The sequence below is a fragment of the Kogia breviceps genome, chromosome 11 (genome assembly GCF_026419965.1).
Source record: "Kogia breviceps isolate mKogBre1 chromosome 11, mKogBre1 haplotype 1, whole genome shotgun sequence".
NCBI lineage: Eukaryota > Metazoa > Chordata > Mammalia > Artiodactyla > Physeteridae > Kogia > Kogia breviceps.
The window spans coordinates 50,499,055-50,520,359 of NC_081320.1; the positions used below are offsets into that span (position 1 = coordinate 50,499,055).

At 33.6% G+C, this 21,305-nt stretch overlaps 1 protein-coding gene across 8 annotated transcripts in view; it reads left to right on the plus strand.

Moving 5' to 3' along the window:
• WDPCP (WD repeat containing planar cell polarity effector) overlaps nucleotides 1–21,305 on the plus strand; it is a 437,730-nt gene that overhangs the window by 357,299 nt on the left and 59,126 nt on the right. For 6 of the 8 annotated variants that reach the window (XM_067007522.1, XM_067007520.1, XM_067007521.1 and 3 more), the window contains one exon: nucleotides 4,114–4,276. The exons of 1 other annotated variant lie outside the window; for it this stretch is intronic. In XM_067007522.1, coding sequence (XP_066863623.1) covers nucleotides 4,114–4,276 — 163 coding nt within the window. Of the gene's footprint in view, nucleotides 1–4,113; nucleotides 4,533–21,305 lie in introns of those variants that run through there. One more of the 8 variants, XM_067007529.1, reaches the window with a different exon arrangement.

Sequence of the window (21,305 nt, forward strand, 5' to 3'; positions counted from 1 at the left end):
ACAATTACATGCCAACAAATTGTAAAACCTAGAAGAAATGGATAAATTCCTAGAAACACACAACCTACCAAGAATGAATCATAAGGAAATAGAAAATCTGACCAGATCTATAGCTAATAAAGAAGTTGAATCAGAAAGAGAAGTGTAGGGCCTATGGCTTCACTAGAAATTCTACTAAACATCTGAAGAAAAATTAATGCCAAACCTCCTTAAACTTTTCCAAAAAACTGAAGAGGAAGTAACATCCCAAACTCATTCTATGAGGCTATCATTACCCTAATACCAAAGCTAGACAAAGACACTAAAGAAAAGAATAGGGCTTCCCTGGTGGCACAGTGCTTAAGAATCTGCCTACCAATGCAGGGGACATGGGCTTGAGCCCTGGTCTGGGAAGATCCCACATGCTGCAGAGCAACTAAGCCCGTGTGCCACAACTACTGAGCCTGCGCTGTAGAGTCCATGCTCCAGAACAAGAGAAGCCACTGCAATGAGAAGCCTGCACACTGCAACAAAGAGTAGCCCCCGCTTGCTGCAACTAGAGAAAGCCTGCGTGCATCAACGAAGACCCAACGCAGCCAAAAATAAATAGCTAAATAAATAAATTTATTTAAAAGAAAAAGAAAAGAATTGACTGGTGGAGATCAAGATGGCAGAGTAGAAGAACAGGGAGGTCACCTTCTGCCACAAACATATCAAAATACATCTACATGTGGAACATTTCTCCTAGAAAACCAACTGAAAACTGGCAGAAGGTCTCTTACACAACCAAAGCTACAAGATGCCCACATAACCAGTCAGACGAAGAAAAAAAAAGAAAATAGACCAATATCTCTGATGATTGTTGAAGCAAAAATTGCTAACAAAATACTACCAAACCAAATTCAGCAGAATATTAAAAAATTATACACCGTGACCAAGCGATTTATTCCTAGAATGCAAGGATAGTACAACCTGAAAAAAATGAATGTAATATACCACATTAACAGAATGAAGGACAAAAGCTATATGTATTTATCAATTAATGCACAAAAAACACTTGATAGAATTCAACACCCTTTCATAATAAAAACTCAACAAAGTAGGTATAGGAGAAAACTTGATATAATAAAGAAGAACTCACAGTTAACATGGTACTCAATGGTAAAAAGCTGAAAGCTTTTCCTCTACAATCATGAACAAGACAAGGATACCCACTCTCTCCACTTATATTGAACATAGTACTGGAAGTCCCAGACAGAGCAATTAGGCAATAAAATAAATCAAAGGCATCCATATTGGAAAGGAAGAAGTAAAATGATATCTATTTGCAGATGATATAATCTTATTTCTAGAAAACCTTAAATATTCCACTGAAAAGCTGTTAGAATGAATGAATTCATCAAAGTTGCAGGATACACAACACAAAAATCAGCTATGTTTCTATACACTAGAAATGAAACATCTCTAAAGGAAATTTTAAAAACAATTCCATGTACAAGAGCATCAAAAAGAATGAAATTCTTAAATCTAAAGAGGTGAAAGTCTTCTACACTGAAAAGTAGAAAACACTGCTAAGAGAAAGTAAAGAATACAGTAATGAGTGGAAAAGCATCCCATGTTCATGGGTTGGAAGACATCATTGTTAAAATGTCCGTACATCCCAAAGCAATCTACATATTTGATGTAATCTCTATCAAAATCCCAATGATGTATTCTGCAGAAACAGAAAAACTCATCCGAAAATTCATATGGAATCTCAAGGGACATTGAATTGCCAAAACAATCTTGAAAAAGAAGAACAAAGCGGAGAACTCACACTTCCTCATTTCAAAACTTACCACAAAGCTAAAAAATAGTATGGCACTGGCATAAAGGCAGACATATGGACCAATGGAATAAAATAAGCTGGCCAGAAATAAACCCTCACATATATGGTCAAATGATTTTCAACAAAGGTGCCAAGTCCATTTGATGAGGAAAGGGCAGTCTGTTCAACAAATGCTTTTGGGAAAACTGGATATACATATGCAAAAGATGAAGCTAGACCCTTACTTTGTACCATATATGAAAATTAATTCAAAATGGATCAATACCTAAACATACGACCTAAAACTAAAAAACTCTTAGGGAAAAAAAAAAAAAAAAACAGAAAAATCTTCATGGCACTGGATTTGGAATAAGTTCTTGAATATGACACCAAAAGTACAGGCAACAAAAGTAAAAATAAATAAACTGGACTATATCAAAATTTTAATCTTTTGTTCATCAAAAGACACAACAGAATGAAATGACAACCCATGGAATGGGAAAAAATATCTGCAAATCATAATCTGATAAGGGATTAATATCCAGAATATATAAAATACTCTTGAAACTTGACAACAAAAATCAAACAACCTGATTCAAAAATGGGCAGAGGACTTGAATAGACTTATCTCCAAAGAAGATATACAAATAGCCAATAAGCACATGAAAAGATGCTCAACATCACTGATTACTATGGAAAAGCAAATCAAAACTATAATGGATATCACCTTACATTCATTAGGATGGCTACTACCAAAAAAATAACCAGAAGATAACAAGTGTTGGTTAGGATGTGGAGAAATTGGAACCCTTGTACATTGTTGGTAGGATTGTAAAATGGTGCAACCACAATGAAAATAATATGGTGGTTCCCCAAAAAATTAAAAATAGAACTTACATGGGCTTCCCTGGTGGCGCAGTGGTTGAGAATCCGCCTGCCGATGCAGGGGACACGGGTTCGTGCCCCGGTCTGGGAAGATCCCACATGCCGCGGAGCGGCTGGGCCCGTGAGCCATGGCCGCTGAGCCTGCGCGTCCGGAGCCTGTGCTCCGCAACGGGAGAGGCCACAACAGTGAGGCCCGCATACCACAAAAAAGAAAAAAAAAAAAAAGAAAAATAGAACTTACATATTATCCAGCAAACCTACTTATATATGTATATATCCAAAGAAATTGTATTCAGGGTATCAAAAATATATCTGCACACCCATGTTCATAGCAGCATTATTCACAATAGCCAGGAGGTGGAAGCAACCCAAATATTCATGGAAGAATGAATGGATAAACAAAACATGGTATATAGATAGAGTGGAATATTATTCAGCCTTAAAAAGGAAGAAAATCCTGTCACATGCTACAGTATGGATGATCCATGAGGACATTATGCTAAGTGAAATATGCCAGTTACATAAATACAAATACTGTATGATACCACTTACATGAGGCATTTAAAGTAGTCAGGTTTATAGAAAACAAAGTAAAATGATGCTGGAGGAAAGGAAAAATGGGGAGTCTTTAATGGGTGTTCAGCATCAGTTTTGCAACATCTGGAGATCTGTTGCACAATAATGTGAATATACTTAATACTACTGAACGGTACACTTAAAAATGCTCAACATGGTAAAAATTAAGTTATGTGTTTTTACTCTGCTTTTGTAGTCTAAAATTTTTTAACTAAAAAAAAAATACACACAGATACACTGTGGTTCTAAGGGTTAATGGTTTTTAATAAGGTTTATGTTTTTTCAAGTACATATTTTTCACACTTCATTATGTTTCAAACAATTTTTTAAAACAATGCTGTGTCAAAGTTGCCAATATTAAAGTTCTCCCTATTCATCTGTATGATGTGGGAATAGTAAACTCTCTATAGACACTTTAAAATTATTAGGAGTAAATATTGGAAAAAATATTTTGCTTTTAGTTTTCAAGTTGTGTGCTACGTTTGAGAGAGTAAAATTTTTAAAATCTTATAATTTTCCAATATAATAAAATATTCTGGTTAACTGGTTAAAAAAAGAATACTTGATTAATTAAATGCTGTTTAAAAACACTATGAATGGCAAGTTATAAATGAATTTTTAAAATCTGAACTCAAAAAAATTCATTACTCAGCTATCAAACTCCCCTGGTTGAGCTAAGTCTAAGAATAACATAAGTCATAGGGAACTGTGACTGCAAGATTTCCACTGTGTGCTACATAGTAAACTGACCAAAAAAAAAAAGTTTCATTGGGATATGTGAAAGTTTTCCTGTAACTGTACTTATGAACAAAGTTAGCGGAAATTACATTTGTATTTAACTCAAATCTTAATCCTTTTTTTAACAGAACTCCTGGGGCCTTTCGACAGAGGGGATATGCTAAATGAAGCTTTTGTTGGCCTATCTTTAGCACCTCAAGGAGAAGACACATTTCCAGATAACCTCCCTCCCTTTTGTTCAATCCACAGACATATTATTCAACAAAGAACACTGAATGTCTCTGCTGACACGTAAGCTATGCTGAACTGAGAAAATTGCTCTATAAAGGAGCAGTATTTAGTATTGAACAATTGAAATATTCCCTGTTTAAATGCAAACTAATAGTTAAACAAGGAGATTTCAAAATATCAAAGAAAAAAATGCACATTTTCTCAGGCCTAGGATTTTGCAGTAGTTTGGTCATGGAAGAGCAGGCTTGATGGAGGCAGAAATATATGAAAAGAATATTGTTAGAATGAATGTTATCCCAGGCCAAATGAAACTACTATAACATACTAAATTCTGTTTGTATTCTGTTGTTAAATTTTAGTATCATTATGTTATTAAAATATTATTCTTAGAATATTTACTTTGAGTTATAATTTTATACATTCATACTTACACAAGCTTGCCACTCGTTTTTGAAATCTGATAAATGATCATTTAATATCTATCCAGCTTGCCACATTGGGTTATTGAGAAAACAAAGAGAAAGAATAAATGTGAAATTAAAAACACTGGACAAATTAATAGTATTATTTATAATGATAATTATAATGTTAATTATGATGATGATACTGCTCTGACGCTGAAGTCAGAAAATTTTTTGTGTAAAGGGCCACATATTAAGCTTTGTGGGCCATGTAGATGCTATTGCAACTACTCAGCTCTGGTGCTATAGTATGAATGCTGCCGCAGACAATATATAAATGAATGAGAGTGGCTGTGTTACAATAAAACTTTATTTACAAAAACAGGTAGTGGACAGGGTTTGGCCTCTGGTCTTTAGTTAACATACCTGCTCTTGAGGATCCCAACTATATGCAATAATTGTGAAGAGGCCACATTTTTTATACATATCATATATTATATACATGAATATAAGATATATGATGTGATACATGAAATATAGATTTCATATCTATCAACTATACATATATACTTATAATATCCTTGAGAAAAATGCCTCCAACTACATAGATGAACAGTAAATGAAGGGGCAGGATTTCCAGGTATGGCAGAGTTTAGAGATCAGTAAATCTCCCCAGGAAACAATTATAAAACTGGACCAAAACTACCATTTCAGGGTTCTGGAAATCAAATAATGGCAAACAAATTGAGAGGCACTTATTTACGAAAAACTGCTGAACTTCTAGTAATAAAGTGGGAATCTGTGACATTCTGGGGCTGCTCCCATCCTCCCACCACCCCCAAGCTAGTTCAGCCTTGTAGTTCTACTCAAGTCAGACAGGTTGTGAAAACCAACAGTTGACTTTATCTGGTGCCTAAGAGTGAAAAAACCCCACCTGGCAGCAGTGTCAATAAAAATAGCAAACTCACTATCAGTAAAAGAAACTTGATAGGAAAAGGAACAGGGAAAGTCACAGTTCTACTAGTCTGCTTATGTCAAGTGACAGAAGAACAGACTAGCCAGAAATTTTAAAAGGAGAGCCTGGAAAATGAGAGAACCAAAGAGGGGCTAATTAAGTGCTCTACACACACTCCTATGTAGATGTATGACCTCTCATTTTTTTTGTTGTGCAAGACCCTAAATATTCCTCTTATGTTTTTTTCCTCCTTCACACCAGTTGCCAAAAGGTGCCTCTTCCTTTCTGCCTTTTATCACCCATCCATCTCCTTGCCCCAGAAGCTATGCATTTTAAAAACTGCCCCTTCGAGTTGCATGTCACTTTTAAGTCCCTTCCATGTAGTCCCTGCTCTGATCTACAAGAGCACCAGGAGTTGGAGAAATCATGCACTGGGATTTGGGTTTTTTTCCATTTTACTTACAATTATATTGAAGTTTGGACATTCTCTGTCTTCAAGTTATGCCAAAGGTGTAGTTTTCATGTAGTTTAGCTTCTCCCATGAGTTTCAATCCTCCCTTCGTTTACTGTGTTCTGTATTGTTTATAGAGGAAGTATTGGGAGGTAGAAAGGAAGGCAGCCTCTATTATCTTCAGCCGCCTGAAGTTTTACCTCTTTATTTACTTTTTCTTTTTTTTTTTGCGGTACACGGGCCTCTCACTGTTGTGGCCTCTCCTGTTGCGGAGCACAGGCTCCGGATGCAGGCTCAGCGGCCATGGTTCATGGGCCCAGCCACTCCGTGGCATTTGGGATCTTCCCGGACTGGGACACGAACCCGTGTCCCCTGCATCAGCAGGCGGACTCTCAACCACTGCGCCACCAGGGAAGCCCTATTTACTTTTTAAAAAGCAATTTTACTGAGGCATAATTTACATGTACCATAAAATTCACCCATTGTAAGTATACAATTCAGTGATGTTTGGTAAGTTTATAAAGTTGTGCAATGATCACAGTGCAGTTTTAGAACATCTCCATCATCCAGATAGCTTCCTTGTGCCAATGTACAGTCAGTTTCCACTCCCACTACTAGCCTGAGCCAATCACTGGTCTGCTTTCTATCTCTAGAGAAATCTTATATAAATGAAATCATATGACCTGGACACGTCATATAAATGGAGTCATACAATATGTTGTCTTTTGTGTCAGGCTTCTCTCATTTAGCATTATGTTTTTGAGGTTCATATATATTGTAGCATGTAGTTTATTCCTTTTTAATTGTTGAACAGTATTCCATTGTATAAATTACCACATTTTGTTTATCTACTCACCAGCTGATGAATATTTGAATTGTTTCCAGTTTGTGGCTATTATGAATAATGTTACTAATAAACATTCACATATACATCGTCAAGTAGACATTTGTTTTCATTTCCCTTGGTTAGATCTTCTGGAGTAGAATTGGTGGATCATATTGTTTTAAGTCTATATTTATCTTCCTAGTTTTAAGAAACTGTCAGATTGTTTTTCTGAAGTGACTAACATTTTAAATACCCATCAGCAGTGTATGAGGGTTCCAGTTTCTCCATGTTCTCACCTATGACTGGTATTGTCAGGTTTTTTATTATAACCATTTTACTGGGTGTAGAGTTGTATCTCATTATGATTTTAATTGCATTTCCCTAATGACTAATGATGCTTGGCATTTTTATGTGGTTATTAGCCATTAGTATATCTTCTTTGGTGAAATAGCTATATAAAACTTTTGTGCATTTTTAATTGGGTTGTTTCATATTACTAAATTATGAAATTTATTTATAATTATTTATTTATATTATATAGTCTGAATATAAGTACTTTATCACATACATGCAAATATTTTCTCCCAGTCTGTGGCTTGCCCTTTCATTTTCCTAACAGTGTCATTTGAAGTACAAAAGTTTCAAATTTTGGTAAAGCCCAATTTAGCCTTTTGTTTTTAATCAACTGTGCTTTTTGTGTTGTATATAAGAAATCCTTTTCTAACCTACAGACCCCAAAATTTTCTCTTATGTTTTGTTCTAGAAGTTCTATAGTTTTAGTTCTTACTAATTTCCATGTTTGATGTGACACAGGGGTCTAAATTCATTATTTTGTACATGAAAATCCAATTTTCCAAGCACCATTTGTGGAAAAGGCTCCTTGCTCCAATGAACTGCCTTTGCAATTTTGTCAAAAAATCAGTTACCCATAAGTGTAAAGGTTTCTTTCTGGATTTGCCATTATGTTCCATTGGTAAATATTTCTATCCTTACACCAATAATCCCCTAGACTCTGTTATACTGAGGGCACTACTGAACCAGAATTTCACAAAATACATCCAATACCACAAAAATAAACAGGAAAAAAGATAAACAGTTCCACACAGTTACTTTAAAGGAACAGAAAATGAAAATCAATACACATCAACTGAGGAATTCTCTCCTCCAAAACAACCATGAAGTAGAAGAAAACTGTACAGCAACACTCCAAGCAGAATTAAATAAACTGAAACAAGCAACTGGGTACATGGAAACCCACTCTGGATTAAAAAGACAAAAACTAAGAAGGAAAGGAAGGAAGAGCAGAGGAGAGGAGAGGGTAGGAGGGAAGAGAGGAAGTTCACTGAATTCAAGAAAGAAAAGGAAGAAAAAGATGTTATCTGAGAAATGAAAAATAAATTCAAGGCACTCAAGTGAGAATAAACTCAAATTAAAATTCAATAAAGGACACTGAAAATGGCAGAAAACAAGAGAAGGAAAAGGAAGTAAACAAAGAAATTTTTTAAAGTCAGGGAGAAAGTAATAGAGTGGGAGATAAGGCAAAAAATCATTAGCATTTGTACACTTTAATTTCTTGAAGAAGAAAAATAAAACAATGGAAAGAATTAATATTTAAAACTATAATCTAGGAAAATGTTTCAGAGTTAAATTTTTGAAAAAACACTTGAATCTACACATTGGAAGATCCTACCAGATGCCTGAGAAAAATTATCTTAGAACAATTATCTCTGAGACATATTCCAACAAAACTCTAAGGTTTCAATGACTAATTTTAAAAATCTTCAAGACCTCCTGGTAAAGAGATCAAGTAACTTATATATGATAAAAACTCTCCAGAAAATGGGCATAGAGAGAAGCTACCTCAAGATAATAAAGGCCATATACGACAAACCCACAGTAAACATCATTCTCAACGGTGAAAAACTGAAAACAGTTCCTCTAAGATCAGGAACAAGACAAGGATGTCCACTCTTGCCACTATTAATCAACATAGTTTTGGAAGTCCTATCCAGGGCAATCAGAGAAGAAAAAGAAATTAAAGGAATCCAAATTGGAAAAGAAGTAATACTGTCACTGTTTGCAGATGACATGATACTATACATAGAAAATCCTAAAGATGTTACCAGAAAACTACTAGAACTCATCAATGAATATGGTAAAGTTGCAATATACAAAATTAATACACAGAAATCTCTTGCATTCCTATACACTAACAACAAAAGATCAGAAAAAGAAATTAAGGAAACAATCCCATTTACCATCACAACAAATAAAATACCTAGGAATAAACCTACCTAAGGAGACAAAAGACCTGTACTCAGAAAACTATAATATACTGATGAAAGAAATCAAAGATGACACAAACAGATGGAGAGATATACCATGTTCTTGGATTGAAAGAATCAATATTGTCAAAATAACTATACTACCCAAAGCAATCTGCAGATTCAGTGCAATCCCTATCAAATTACCAATGGCATTTTTCACAGAATTAGAACAAAAAATTTTACAATTTGTATGGAAACACAAAAGATCACAAATAGCCAAAACAATCTTAAGAAAGAAAACAGAGCTGGAGGAATCAGGCTCCCCGATGTAAGACTATACTACAAAGCTACAGTCACCAAAACAGTATGGTACTGGCACAAAACCAGAAATATAGACCAATCGAACAGGATAGAAAGCCCAGAGATAAACCCACGCACCTATGGTCACCTGATCTATGATAAGGGAGGCAAGAATATACAATGGAGAAAAGTGGTGCTGGGAAAACTGGACAGCTACATGTAAAGGAATGAAATTAGAACACACCCTAACACCATATACAAAAATAAACTCAAAATGGAATAAAGACCTAAATGTAAGGCCAGACACTGTAAAACTCTTAGAAAAAAACATAGGCAGAACACTCTTGGACATAAATTGCAGTAAGATCTTTTTTGATCTACCTCCTAGAGTAATGAAAATAAAAACAAAAATAAACAAATGGGATCTAATGAAACTTAAAAGCTTTTGCACAGCAAAGGAAACCATAAAACAAAAAGACAACCCTCAGAATGGGAGAAAATATTTGCAAATGAAGCAACCAACAAGGTATTAATCTGCAAAACATACAAACAGCTCATGCAGCTCAATATCAAAAAAAAACAAATAACCCAATCAAAAAATGGGTGGAAGATCTAAATAGACATTTCTCTAAAGAAGACATACAGATGGCCAAAAAGCACATGAAAAGCTCAACATCACTAATTATTAGAGAAATGAAATTTAAAACTACAATGAGGTATCACCTCACACCGGTCAAAAATGGCCATCATCAAAAAATGTACAAACAATAAATGCTGGAGAGAGTATAGAAAAAAGCAAACCCTCCTACACTGTTTGGTACACTGCTATGGAGAACAGTATGGAAGTTCCTTAAAAAACTAAAAATAGAACTACTATATGACCCAGCAATCCCACTCCTGGGCATATATCTGGAGGAAACCATAATTCAAAAAGATACATGCACCCCAATGTTCACTGCTGCACTATTTACAATAGTCAGGACATGGAGGCAACCTAAATGTCCATCAACAGAGGAAGGGATAAAAAAGTATATGGTATATATACAGTAGAGTATTAATCAGCCATAAAAAAGGATGAAATAATTCCATCTGCATTAACATGGATGGATCTAGAGACTGTCATACTGATTGAAGTAAGTCAGACACAAAACAACAAATATCATGATATCACTTATGTGTGGAATCTAAAAAAAGGGTACAAATGAACTTAGTCACAAAACAGAAGTAGAGTCATAGATGTAGAAAACAAACTTATGGTTACCAGGGGGTAAGGGGGGGAGGGATAAATTGGGAGACTGGGACTGACATATACACACTACTATATATAAAATAGATAACTAATGAGAACCTGCTGTACAGCACAGGTAACTACCCAATACTCTGTAGTGCTCTATATGAGAAAAGAATCTAAAAAAAGCAAAAAGAGTGGATATATGTAGATGTATAACATATTCACTTTGCTGTACACCTGAAACTAATATAACACTGTTAATCAACTATACTCCAATAAAATTTTTTTTAAAAAAGGGATCAAGTAACTTACAAAAGCAAAATAATTAAACTAGCATCAACCATTTCAAAAATAAAATACACAGCAAGGCAAAAGTGGACCTGCAATTTTTTAAAATTCAGTGAAAGAAACTGTAAACCAATAACTTATATCCATCCAAGTTCTTCTACAAGTATCAAATCTAAAGAGTAACAGTTTACAAGAGTCCTTCTTTAGGAATGTACTAGAAGAAGAGCTTTATCCAACCATGAGATGATTGGGAAAACTTCAGCCACAGGACTAACTGTGAATGTTTTAATATATTTAAATGTACATAGAAAACAAAAACAGGAGTGTGGGGAGATGAGTGTGGAAGATTCATGTAGAGATACTGTATGTTGTGATTAAGTAGAAATGATACAACTTTAAAAATGGGAGGAACACTGACAGTAAAAGAGAAAAGCAAAATAAGCCCACTGATTGCTGTATAGGTATAGGTGAGAGTTAAAAGATACCAATAAACACTGATGTATCAGATAATAATAAGTTAACTAAGAAGCGACTAACTGCATTAGAAGAGATATTAGTACATACAGAGTGAAGTAAGTCAGAAAGAGAAAAACATATATTAATGCATATATGTGGACTCTAGAAAAATGGTACAGGTGAACCAGTTTGCAAGGCAGAAATAGAGACACAGATGTAGAGAACAAACATGGACACCAAGGGAGGAAAGTGGTGGGGGGGATGAACTGGGAGATTGGGATTGACATATATACACTAATATGTATAAAATAGATAATAGGAACCTGCCTATAAAAAAATAAAATTGAATTTTTTTAAAAAGGTATTAGTACAAAGGTAACCACCAACAAAACTACAAAGCTTCCTAAATTCCATTTTTTAAAAAACACATTCAAACCTCAGAAGAAACATAAGCAAATAAAACCAAATTTGCATAATTATAAAATATTCAGACTTGAGACCAAGAATATTAGTCATATCAATGAATATAAATGAACTTATCTCATCCATTAAAACAAAACGATTTTCAAAAAAACCCAAGATTTTCAATTTGCTCATAAACCAAGATCCAGCTATGTACTATATACATAGCTAAAACAAATTCATCAGAACAGCTAATAGATGGGAAAAGGTATTCCAGGCAAATAAAAATAAGAAACAGTAGAAATCCTGGTTACAGAGAGAAGCATTAAATATTGACAAGGAAATGTTAACACCCATATTTCACAACAAAGAGATAACACAAATATGTTTGTACCAAGTAACACAGAAACAACCTCTATGAAGGAAAATCTACAAGAAATTCAGGAAACATAGACACTAATAACAGGAAACTTTAACTCATTATTCTAATTACAAAAATTGACTAAGTAGACAAAAAATAACAAGAAAGACTACTTAAACAACATAATCAGTAATGTAGATATTATGGATATTTTTTAAATTCTACACTCTGATGATAGAGAATAAATTTTCTTCCCAAGAACCTTTTAATATTAACCAAAAATGACCATGTTAGGTGCCAAACAGATACCGCTAAGTTCCATAAGGAAGAACTATTACAAACACTCCCTGATCACAATGCAACTAGAAATGTTTAACAAGAAACAAAACGACTTTCCTCCTAGAAATGTTAAAACTTGCTATTAAACAACTCTTGGGTGAAAGAGGAAAATAAAACATGAAATTTCTAAAAAATAACTTTAATGGGATTTAAAGTAATGATCAGAGAAAAAGTGATTACACTAGACACTTTTATCAGGGAGAATGAAAAAATAAAATGAACTAATTCCAACTCAAAAATCTTAAGAAATAACAAGAAGCTAAGCAAAATAGGTCAGAAGGAATAAAAATAAAAGCAGAAATTAATCAGGCAGAGTGGATGTTGGGAAATTTTCCTAAATGTCTAGAGAGTAAATATTTTAGGCCTCTGGGCCATGTTCTGTGCAGCAATTGCTCTGCTCTGTTGTTGTAACACAAAAGCAGCTGTCTGCAATACATAAATGAATGGACATGACTGTGGTCCAATAAAATTTTATTTACAAAAACAGTGACTAACCCACAGGCTATAGTTTACTGACCAATAAGGTAGGAGTTTTAAAAAGTTGTAGACCTAATTGAGACATCAAATCTGGGTGTTTTTGAAAAAAATTAAGAAAACAGATCAAGTTGACTTGATCAAGAAAAAGGAGAAAGCATAAATACACAAAATAAGAAATGGCAGAAGGAGGAGGAATTAATCCTTGTAACAATTTTTTTAAAATCATAAGATAATACTTTTCAGATTTCTAAGCAAATAAATCTGAAAACATAGAAAATATAGATAATTTCCTAGGTAAATGCAGATTGCCAAAAGTGACCACCATTAGATTTAGAAATCTGAAGCCTACCATAAAAGAAATAGACAAAGTGCTTAAAGAACTACACTATAAAAAAGCAACAAGCCCAGGTGGTTCAACAGGAGAATTCTACCAAGCCTTCAGAGCTCAGATATTCTCAATGCTCTACAAATTGTCCCAATGCATTAAAAATAAAGAAAAACTCTGTAAAGTACAGAAAAAGAAAACTATAAACCAATATCATTCATAAACATCAATGTTAATAAAATATTAAATAAAATATTAGCATACAAAATCCAACACCTGGATCTATCCTGAGAATACAAGGTTGGTTCAATGTTACCAAATCCATTAATATCATACATCATATTAATAAATATAAAGCCAATAAAAATCATGATTATCTCTTTAGATGCTAAAAATGTCTTTGACAAAATTCAACCCCCATTCCTGATAAAAACACTCAAGCAAATAGCAATTGAGGGATACAGTCTTAACAAAAGAATATATATACAATTTCATCCGAATGCTATCTTATTTAATGGGTAATCACTAAGGGCATTTCCACTAAGATCAGAAACAAGGCAAAAATGCCCAGTATCTCTGCTACTATTCAAAACTGTATCAGAGGTATTAGCAGGTATAATTAGATAAATCAGGTGGAGCAAGTGTTGGCAAACTATGGCCTACAGGCCAAATCCAAACCTGCTGCCATTTTTGTAAATAAAGTTTTATTTTTATTTATTTATTATTTTTAAAAAATAAATTTATTTAGGGCTTCCCTGGTGGCGCAGTGGTTGAGAATCTGCCTGCCAATGCAGGGGACACAGGTTCAAGCCCTGGTCTGGGAAGATCTCACATGCCGCGGAGCAACTGGGCCCGTGCGCCACAACTACTGAGCCTGTGTGTCTGGAGCCTATGCTCCGCAACGAGAGGCCACGATAGTGAGAGGCCCGTGCACCGCAATGAAGAATGGCCCCCACTCACCGCAATTAGAGAAAGCCCTCGCACAGAAACAAAGACCCAAAACAGATAAAAATAAATAAATATATTTTTAAAAAATAAAATAAAAATTTATAAAAAATAAAAATAAACTTATAAAAATAAATTTATTTTTAAAATAAAATAAAAATAAATTAATAAAAATAAATAAAATATTTTTTTATTTATTTAAAAAATATGAAGATATGGTGAATTGACAGAGCATTCCTGGGAGAGGAAATTGTACATGCAAAGGCCTTAGAGTGGGAACAAATTTGGGAGGTTCGAGTGACAGAGAGTCAATATAGCTAAACTATAAAGGCAGCTGGAGGATGGTAAATTAGTTAGGGCCTCTGTAGGCCGTGCTATGCTGTATGATCTTTGTTCTCATTGCAGTGAGAAGCCACTGTATGATAGCTAAGCGGATAACAGCCGGAATAATGGCCTCCCAAAGATGTCCACATCCTAATCCCCAGATTTTGTGAATATGGTTTATTACATGGCAAAGGGGAATTGAGATAGCAGATGGAATTAAGGTTGCTAATTATCTGATTTTAAAATAGGGATACTATCCTGCATTATCCAGACAGGCCTAATGTAATCCTTAAGTGTGGAAGAGGGTCCTTAAATGTGGAAGAGGGAGGCAGAAGAGTCAGTATCAGAGTGATCCTCAGTGAGAAGACTCAACCTGCCACTTTCAGCTTTGAAAATGGAAGAAGAAGACTATAAGCCAAGGAAAGGAAGAAGTCAAAAAATTAAGGGAACAGATTCTCCTCCAGAAAGGAATGCACCCTGTTTAGGCCACTAAATTTGTGGTAATTTGTTACAGCAGAAGAGAAAATTAATATAAAGTGTTAGGATGTGGTCTGTATTTTTAATAGATCATTTTGATTGGGCTGAATTGATAGGGAAGCTGCCTTGACATCAGGGAAAGTTTTGATGTGAGGTCTGTTTCCACACTTCACCATCTGAATGCTGTGGCTCAGGGTTTAATTTGAACATTAAAACTGCAGTTTGGGAAGTTTAGTTACCCAAAGATACTTAAAATTTTTGTTATAATTTTTCTTTCAATAGAGAAAAGAAAAAAGAAAGAGTCTACAGGAGTTCAGAAATGTTTAAACCTCTAAAAGAGAGAAAGGCAGAGAGAATAGCACAGCAGCATGGCCCACAGCCTGGGCCTACTCACCAGTGGTTAAAATTGTGCCTGCTTTTGCTCACTGTTGTATCCACAGCATCTAACCCAGTACCAGTCACAGAGTGAGTATTTAACAAATATTCTATCCATGAATGAACCATAACATGTTCTCTTAATTTTAAATCTTTCCCATAGACTATTTTCATTCTTCATATACTTACAAATCACTGAACAAAATCTGGGTAACCTATGGCAAAATTAATAAACCAAATTAATTTGAACTATATACAATGTAGAAGCCCACTGAAAACTGGTTGTGAATAGACTATACTGCATTTGAGTTTATAAACAAACTTACTAGAATGTAAGCTGTATGAGGGTAGAGATGTTTGCCTTTTCTTTGTTTATTACTCACTGCTTCATCCTCCAGGACTGTGAAAACTGCCTGGTAGCAGTAAGAGAACAAAGCAGAGATGGAGGCTATCTGCAAATGCCTGAATCACTCCAATCCAGCCTAGAGTTGGGATTCAGTGTAAAATACATTCCTCAATTTCCCATTATTTATCAGATTTTTACAAGGAAATAAAGATACTTTTTAGCTGGTTCTTTATAACTAAAAAAAAAAAAAGTACCTGGCATGCAGCACGCTCAAGAGATATTTATTAAATAAATAAAAGAATTCTTTTTATAATACAAGAATATATAGGATATAAGAATACATAGCTGGCAGTGTGTAAAGTAGACATTTTAGATATGCAAAAGAATCAAGGATTTCCGAATTTAAAACAGTTACAGCATCTTGGATATAAATGGGTTTTTAAAAAACATCACCATTCTGTGAATTGACTGAGACTTTATACCTTATACGCCATTAATGTGTTATTCAACTAGTTTGTTTTCATATTTTTGATGTGGCAAAGACAACCATTACTCAAGTTGTTCATTTTCATATTTTTGACCAGCAACTTTTAAAGTTTCACAACTCAAAGAAAAAACAATTTAGAAGAAAAAAAATTCCATAAGGGTGAGAAGAGCAATAAGTAAAATAAATGATCCTAGGACTAAACTAAACATACTTTAGATTTGGTACTTCCCTAAACTAGTTAATATATTTCAAGTAGTCAACTTCTCTGGTTGCCTCAATTTTTCATTTGTATTAGATAGTCCCCTTCGATGTCTAAAATTCTTTACTGTAGAGCAAATAATCTTTATGTTTGTAGCAAATTTATCTACTTTGATATTTACTGTCATAAGTTAATTATTATATTGGTTAGTTTCTTGCTATTTGTTATATCTGAATTCATACCTAAGAAACTCCAAATGAAATACTATCCTGTTAAAAGCTATTAAAATTTGCCTTGGTTTTATTTGATTCATATCTAAGCAGTTTTCTTTACATTGGAACAAAAAATATGCCCATCTATTCAGAATCCTTATGTGTGCCTATAAACAATGTAACTGTTGAAAATCTTCAGTGTTTACAAAACAAAGAAATTGTCAACAGAATCCCTGGTGGTAGACTTACCAGAAAAAAAAAAAAATTTACAGTCTATAATTCATGAAGATTGGCTCAAAACAAACTGTCCCTGCCAACAGAAAATCTGACAATTATTCTGTTGTCTAATTTGGCTCAGTCTAAGTTGACCTTGTTTATTCATCTCAGTCTTTTAATTCTTGTTATCTTGGCATAAGAGGAGAACATATGGCATATGTCTAGGAAGTCCATTTATGCATCTTAAACTGAAATAAATGTAGAATATACTGAGCATTTCCAATGTGTTCAGCTATTACGGTAGCTTAATGTATATTAGATAGAACTGGTTAAGTTCATATTATCCCTGCTAGGTGTTTGCTGCCTATAAAACTAGAAACTAAGTAGAGAAGTCTTTTTCTAAGCCTCAATATATGGCTAAAACTGGCCAATTTTAAACATATTTTCAAAGATAGACCATCTTAAGCTCTTTCAAAACATAAAAATTAAAGGGTATCAGCAATCTGACAACCTAAAGATCATTAAAGGTTTTCACTGAATCTCTAGCTATGTTTAAGAAAGCAGATGAAGATAATATGAGAAAGATAATGGGAGCTAAAGAGCAAAAAGAATATTTCCACTTTGTCTTCAGCCTAATCTGATCTCCAATTAACTTTCTTATTTCACCAAGACATATCATATCGTGGGTCATAAAACAAATCTTGACTTCAAATGGTATTATACTAGCAATTAATAACAGAAAGACAAACAGAAAAATCTACAAAAACTTAGAAATTAAAAAACACACTTGTAATAATTCATAGGTCAAAGAAAAAGTTTCAAGGAAATCAGAACATATTATAAACTGAAAAATATCAAAATACAACATATCAAAATTTGTGGGATATAGCTTAAACAGTGCTTAGTGGAGATTTTATTCTACTAAATGCTTATTTTAAAAAATGTCTCAATGAACAGTCTAAGCTACCACCTTAAGAAACTAGAAAAAAACAGATCAAAACAAGCAGAAGAAATAATAAACATAAGAGCAGACATCACTGAAATTGAAAACAGTAAAAGAAAATCAATGAAATCAAAAGTTGAAAAGTTGTTGTTTGAAAAGATCAATAAAATTGATAAAACTCTAGTCAGACTGACAAAAAAAGAGAAAAGACATGGGTTTTCATTATCAGGAATGAAAGAGAGGATATTATAATAGACCTCATAGACATTAAACAGATAATAATGTTGTGAACTACTCTATGCATATAAATTTGATAACATAGTTGGAATGGACTAATTATTTAAAAACCACAAGCTACCAAGCTTTCTGAAAATGAAACAGATAATCTGAATACTCCTAAAACCATTTTTAAAACTGAATTTATAGTTTAAAAAAAACTCTGAAAACGATAAATCCATGTCCAGATAGTCTCACTGGTGAACTCTACCAAACATTTAGAGGGAAAAAATACCATCAATTGTGCACAATCTCTATCAGAAAATAAAGATTAAAAAACATGTCCCAAATTATTTTCTGAAGCTACCACTACCCAGAGTACCAAAACAAAACAAAACAAAAAAACCAAACCAAAAAACCACTTTAGACCAGTATCCCTCATAACTATAGAAGCAAAAATCCTCAACAAAAGATTAAGAAATGTAATTCAGTAATATATTTTTTAAAATACAACACAATCAAGTGCAGTTTACCTCAGGAAGGCAAGGCTCATTCAATTTTGAAAAATCAATGAAATCTACTATATTGACAGTTGAAATAAGAAAACTTAGTTGCTCAGCCCAACTGATGCAAAAAGAGCATTTGACCAGATTTAATACCCATTTAGCACTTTTTAAATTCAGAGAACAAGGAATAACAAGGAACTTCCTCAATCTATACAGAGAAGCTACAGAAACAGAAACGAAACTACACAGGTGGGCACACAGCAAAGACGTCCACTCTCACCACTCTTATACAACACTGTGCCTAAAGTCTTAGCCACGGCAATAAGACAAGAAAAAGAAAGAAAACAAATACAGCTTGGGAAAGAAGTAAAACCATCCCTATTCCAGACAACATGGTTTATCTACATAGAAAATCCAAAGGTTATCTACAGAGAACTCCTACAACTAATAAGTGAGTTTAACAAGGTCACAGAATATACAGCCAATACATAAAAGTCAATTATATGCCTATATACTAGTAATGTAGAATTGGAAGTCAAAATTTTAAAAGTTTACAGTAACTCCAAAATAAATGAAATTACTCTGGAATATATCTAACAAAACTTGAACAGAATTTGTATGCCAAGAACTATAAAACACTGTTTAAAGTAATCATAAAAGATCAAAATAAATGGATACACACACCAGGTTTATGGATTGGAAAACTCAATACAGTAAAGATGTCAGTTGTCTTCTAACTGATCTAAAGATTTAACACAATTCTAATTAAAAGCCCAGAAAGGATTTTTGTAGACATAGGCAAGCTGATTATACATTTTATACAGAAAGACAAAGATACCAGAATAGCAAAAACAATTTTTAAAATGGGAAATAATGTTGGAAGAATCATGCACAATCTTAAGCCTTTCTAAAGCAGGAGTCAGCAAATATTTTCTGTGAAGGGCCACTTAATAAATATTTTGGGTTTTGCAGGTCATACAGTCTCTGTCACAGCTACTTAAGTTTACAGTTGTAGTGAGAAAGCAGCCACTGACAATATGTAAATGAATGGCTGTGTGCCAATAAAGCTATATTTATAAAACTAGGCATGGACTGGATTTGGCCATGGACTGTGGTTTGCCATTCCCTGCTCTAAAGCTAAACTAATCAAGAAAGTATGGTATTAGCAAAAGGACAGACACGTAGATTAATGGAATACAATAGAGAACTCAGAAGTTGACCCATACAAATATGCCTGATTTTTAACAAAAGTACAAAGGCAATTCAATGAACAAAGGATATTCTTCAACAAATGGTACTTAAACAACTGGAATCTATGTGTAAGAACCATGAGCCCTAAACTAAACCTCACACCTTATTCAAAACTTAACTCAAAATGGATCACAGATCTAAATATAAAATGTAAAAGTATAAAACTTCTAGAAGGAAACATAGGAGGAAATCTTCATGATCTGGAAATAGTCAAATAATTCTCAGATCTGACTCTGAAAGCACAATTCATAATTTTTAAAAATGGATAAGCTGGACTTCATCAAGTTTTGCTCTTCAAAGGACACTGTTAAGAGCATGAAAAGACAAGCTACTTGCTAGGAGAAAATATCTGCAAATCACACGATAGACATTAAATTTATATCCAGAATATATTAAAAACTCAACAATAAGAAAACAACCCAATTAAAATGGGCAAAAGATTTGACTTGAACATATACTTTAATAAGGACATATACAGATGGCAAATAAGCACATGAAAAAATATTCAACATCATTAGTCATGAAGAAAGTGCAAAATTAAAACCATGATGAGATACCCCTGCACACCTATTAGAATATCTGTAATAAAAACATACTGACAAATAATATTAAGTGCTGGTTAAGATTCAGAGCAAAGAACTCATTCACTGCTGATGAGAATACAAAAATGATACATGCTTCCATCCTGGGAAACAGTTATGCAGTTTCCTATGAAGTAAAAATATATTGAGGGAATTCCCTCGTGGTCCAGTGGTTAGGACTTTGTGCTTCCACTGCAGGGGACCTGATTCAATCCCTGGTCGGGGAAGTAAGCTCCCACAAGCCACATGGCACCAAAAAAAAAAAAAAAAAAACAACTACAAAAGTATATTTAGCATCAGCCAGCAATCCTATTCTTGAGTATTTACCCTAGAGAAATGAAAACCTATGTCACACAAAAACCCATAGATGAATGCTGATAATCATTTTACTTTGCCAAAACCTGGGAAAAAAAATATCCTTCAACAGGTGAATAAACAAACTGGTACATCTATAAAATGGAATACTGCTAAGCAATAAAAAGTAACAAACTGTTGATACATTTAGTATCTTGAATGAATATTGGGAGCAATATACTGAGTGACAAAAGCCAGACACAGAAGTTTATATGTATGATTCCAATTATATGACATTCTTGAAGTCAAAACTATAATCATGGTGAGAAGCAATTACCAGGAGTACTGGTAGGGGAGGATGTGACTATAAAGTATGAGGGAATTTTTTGGCATGATGAAACTATTTTGTATTCTGTTTGTGGTGTAGTGTTAATAACATGAATCTATGTATCTCTTAAAATTCATAGAATCTATGTCTTTAAAAGTTCATTTTAATGTGTAATAACTTAAATAATAAAAATTTTAAAACCAAAAAACTTATTATATAAGAGAATTACCTAAAACTTTGTAAGACAATATAATCTCAGCTTTATTTGTTAAAAAAAGATGCATAATAATAAGAATAGAAGCTAACTATC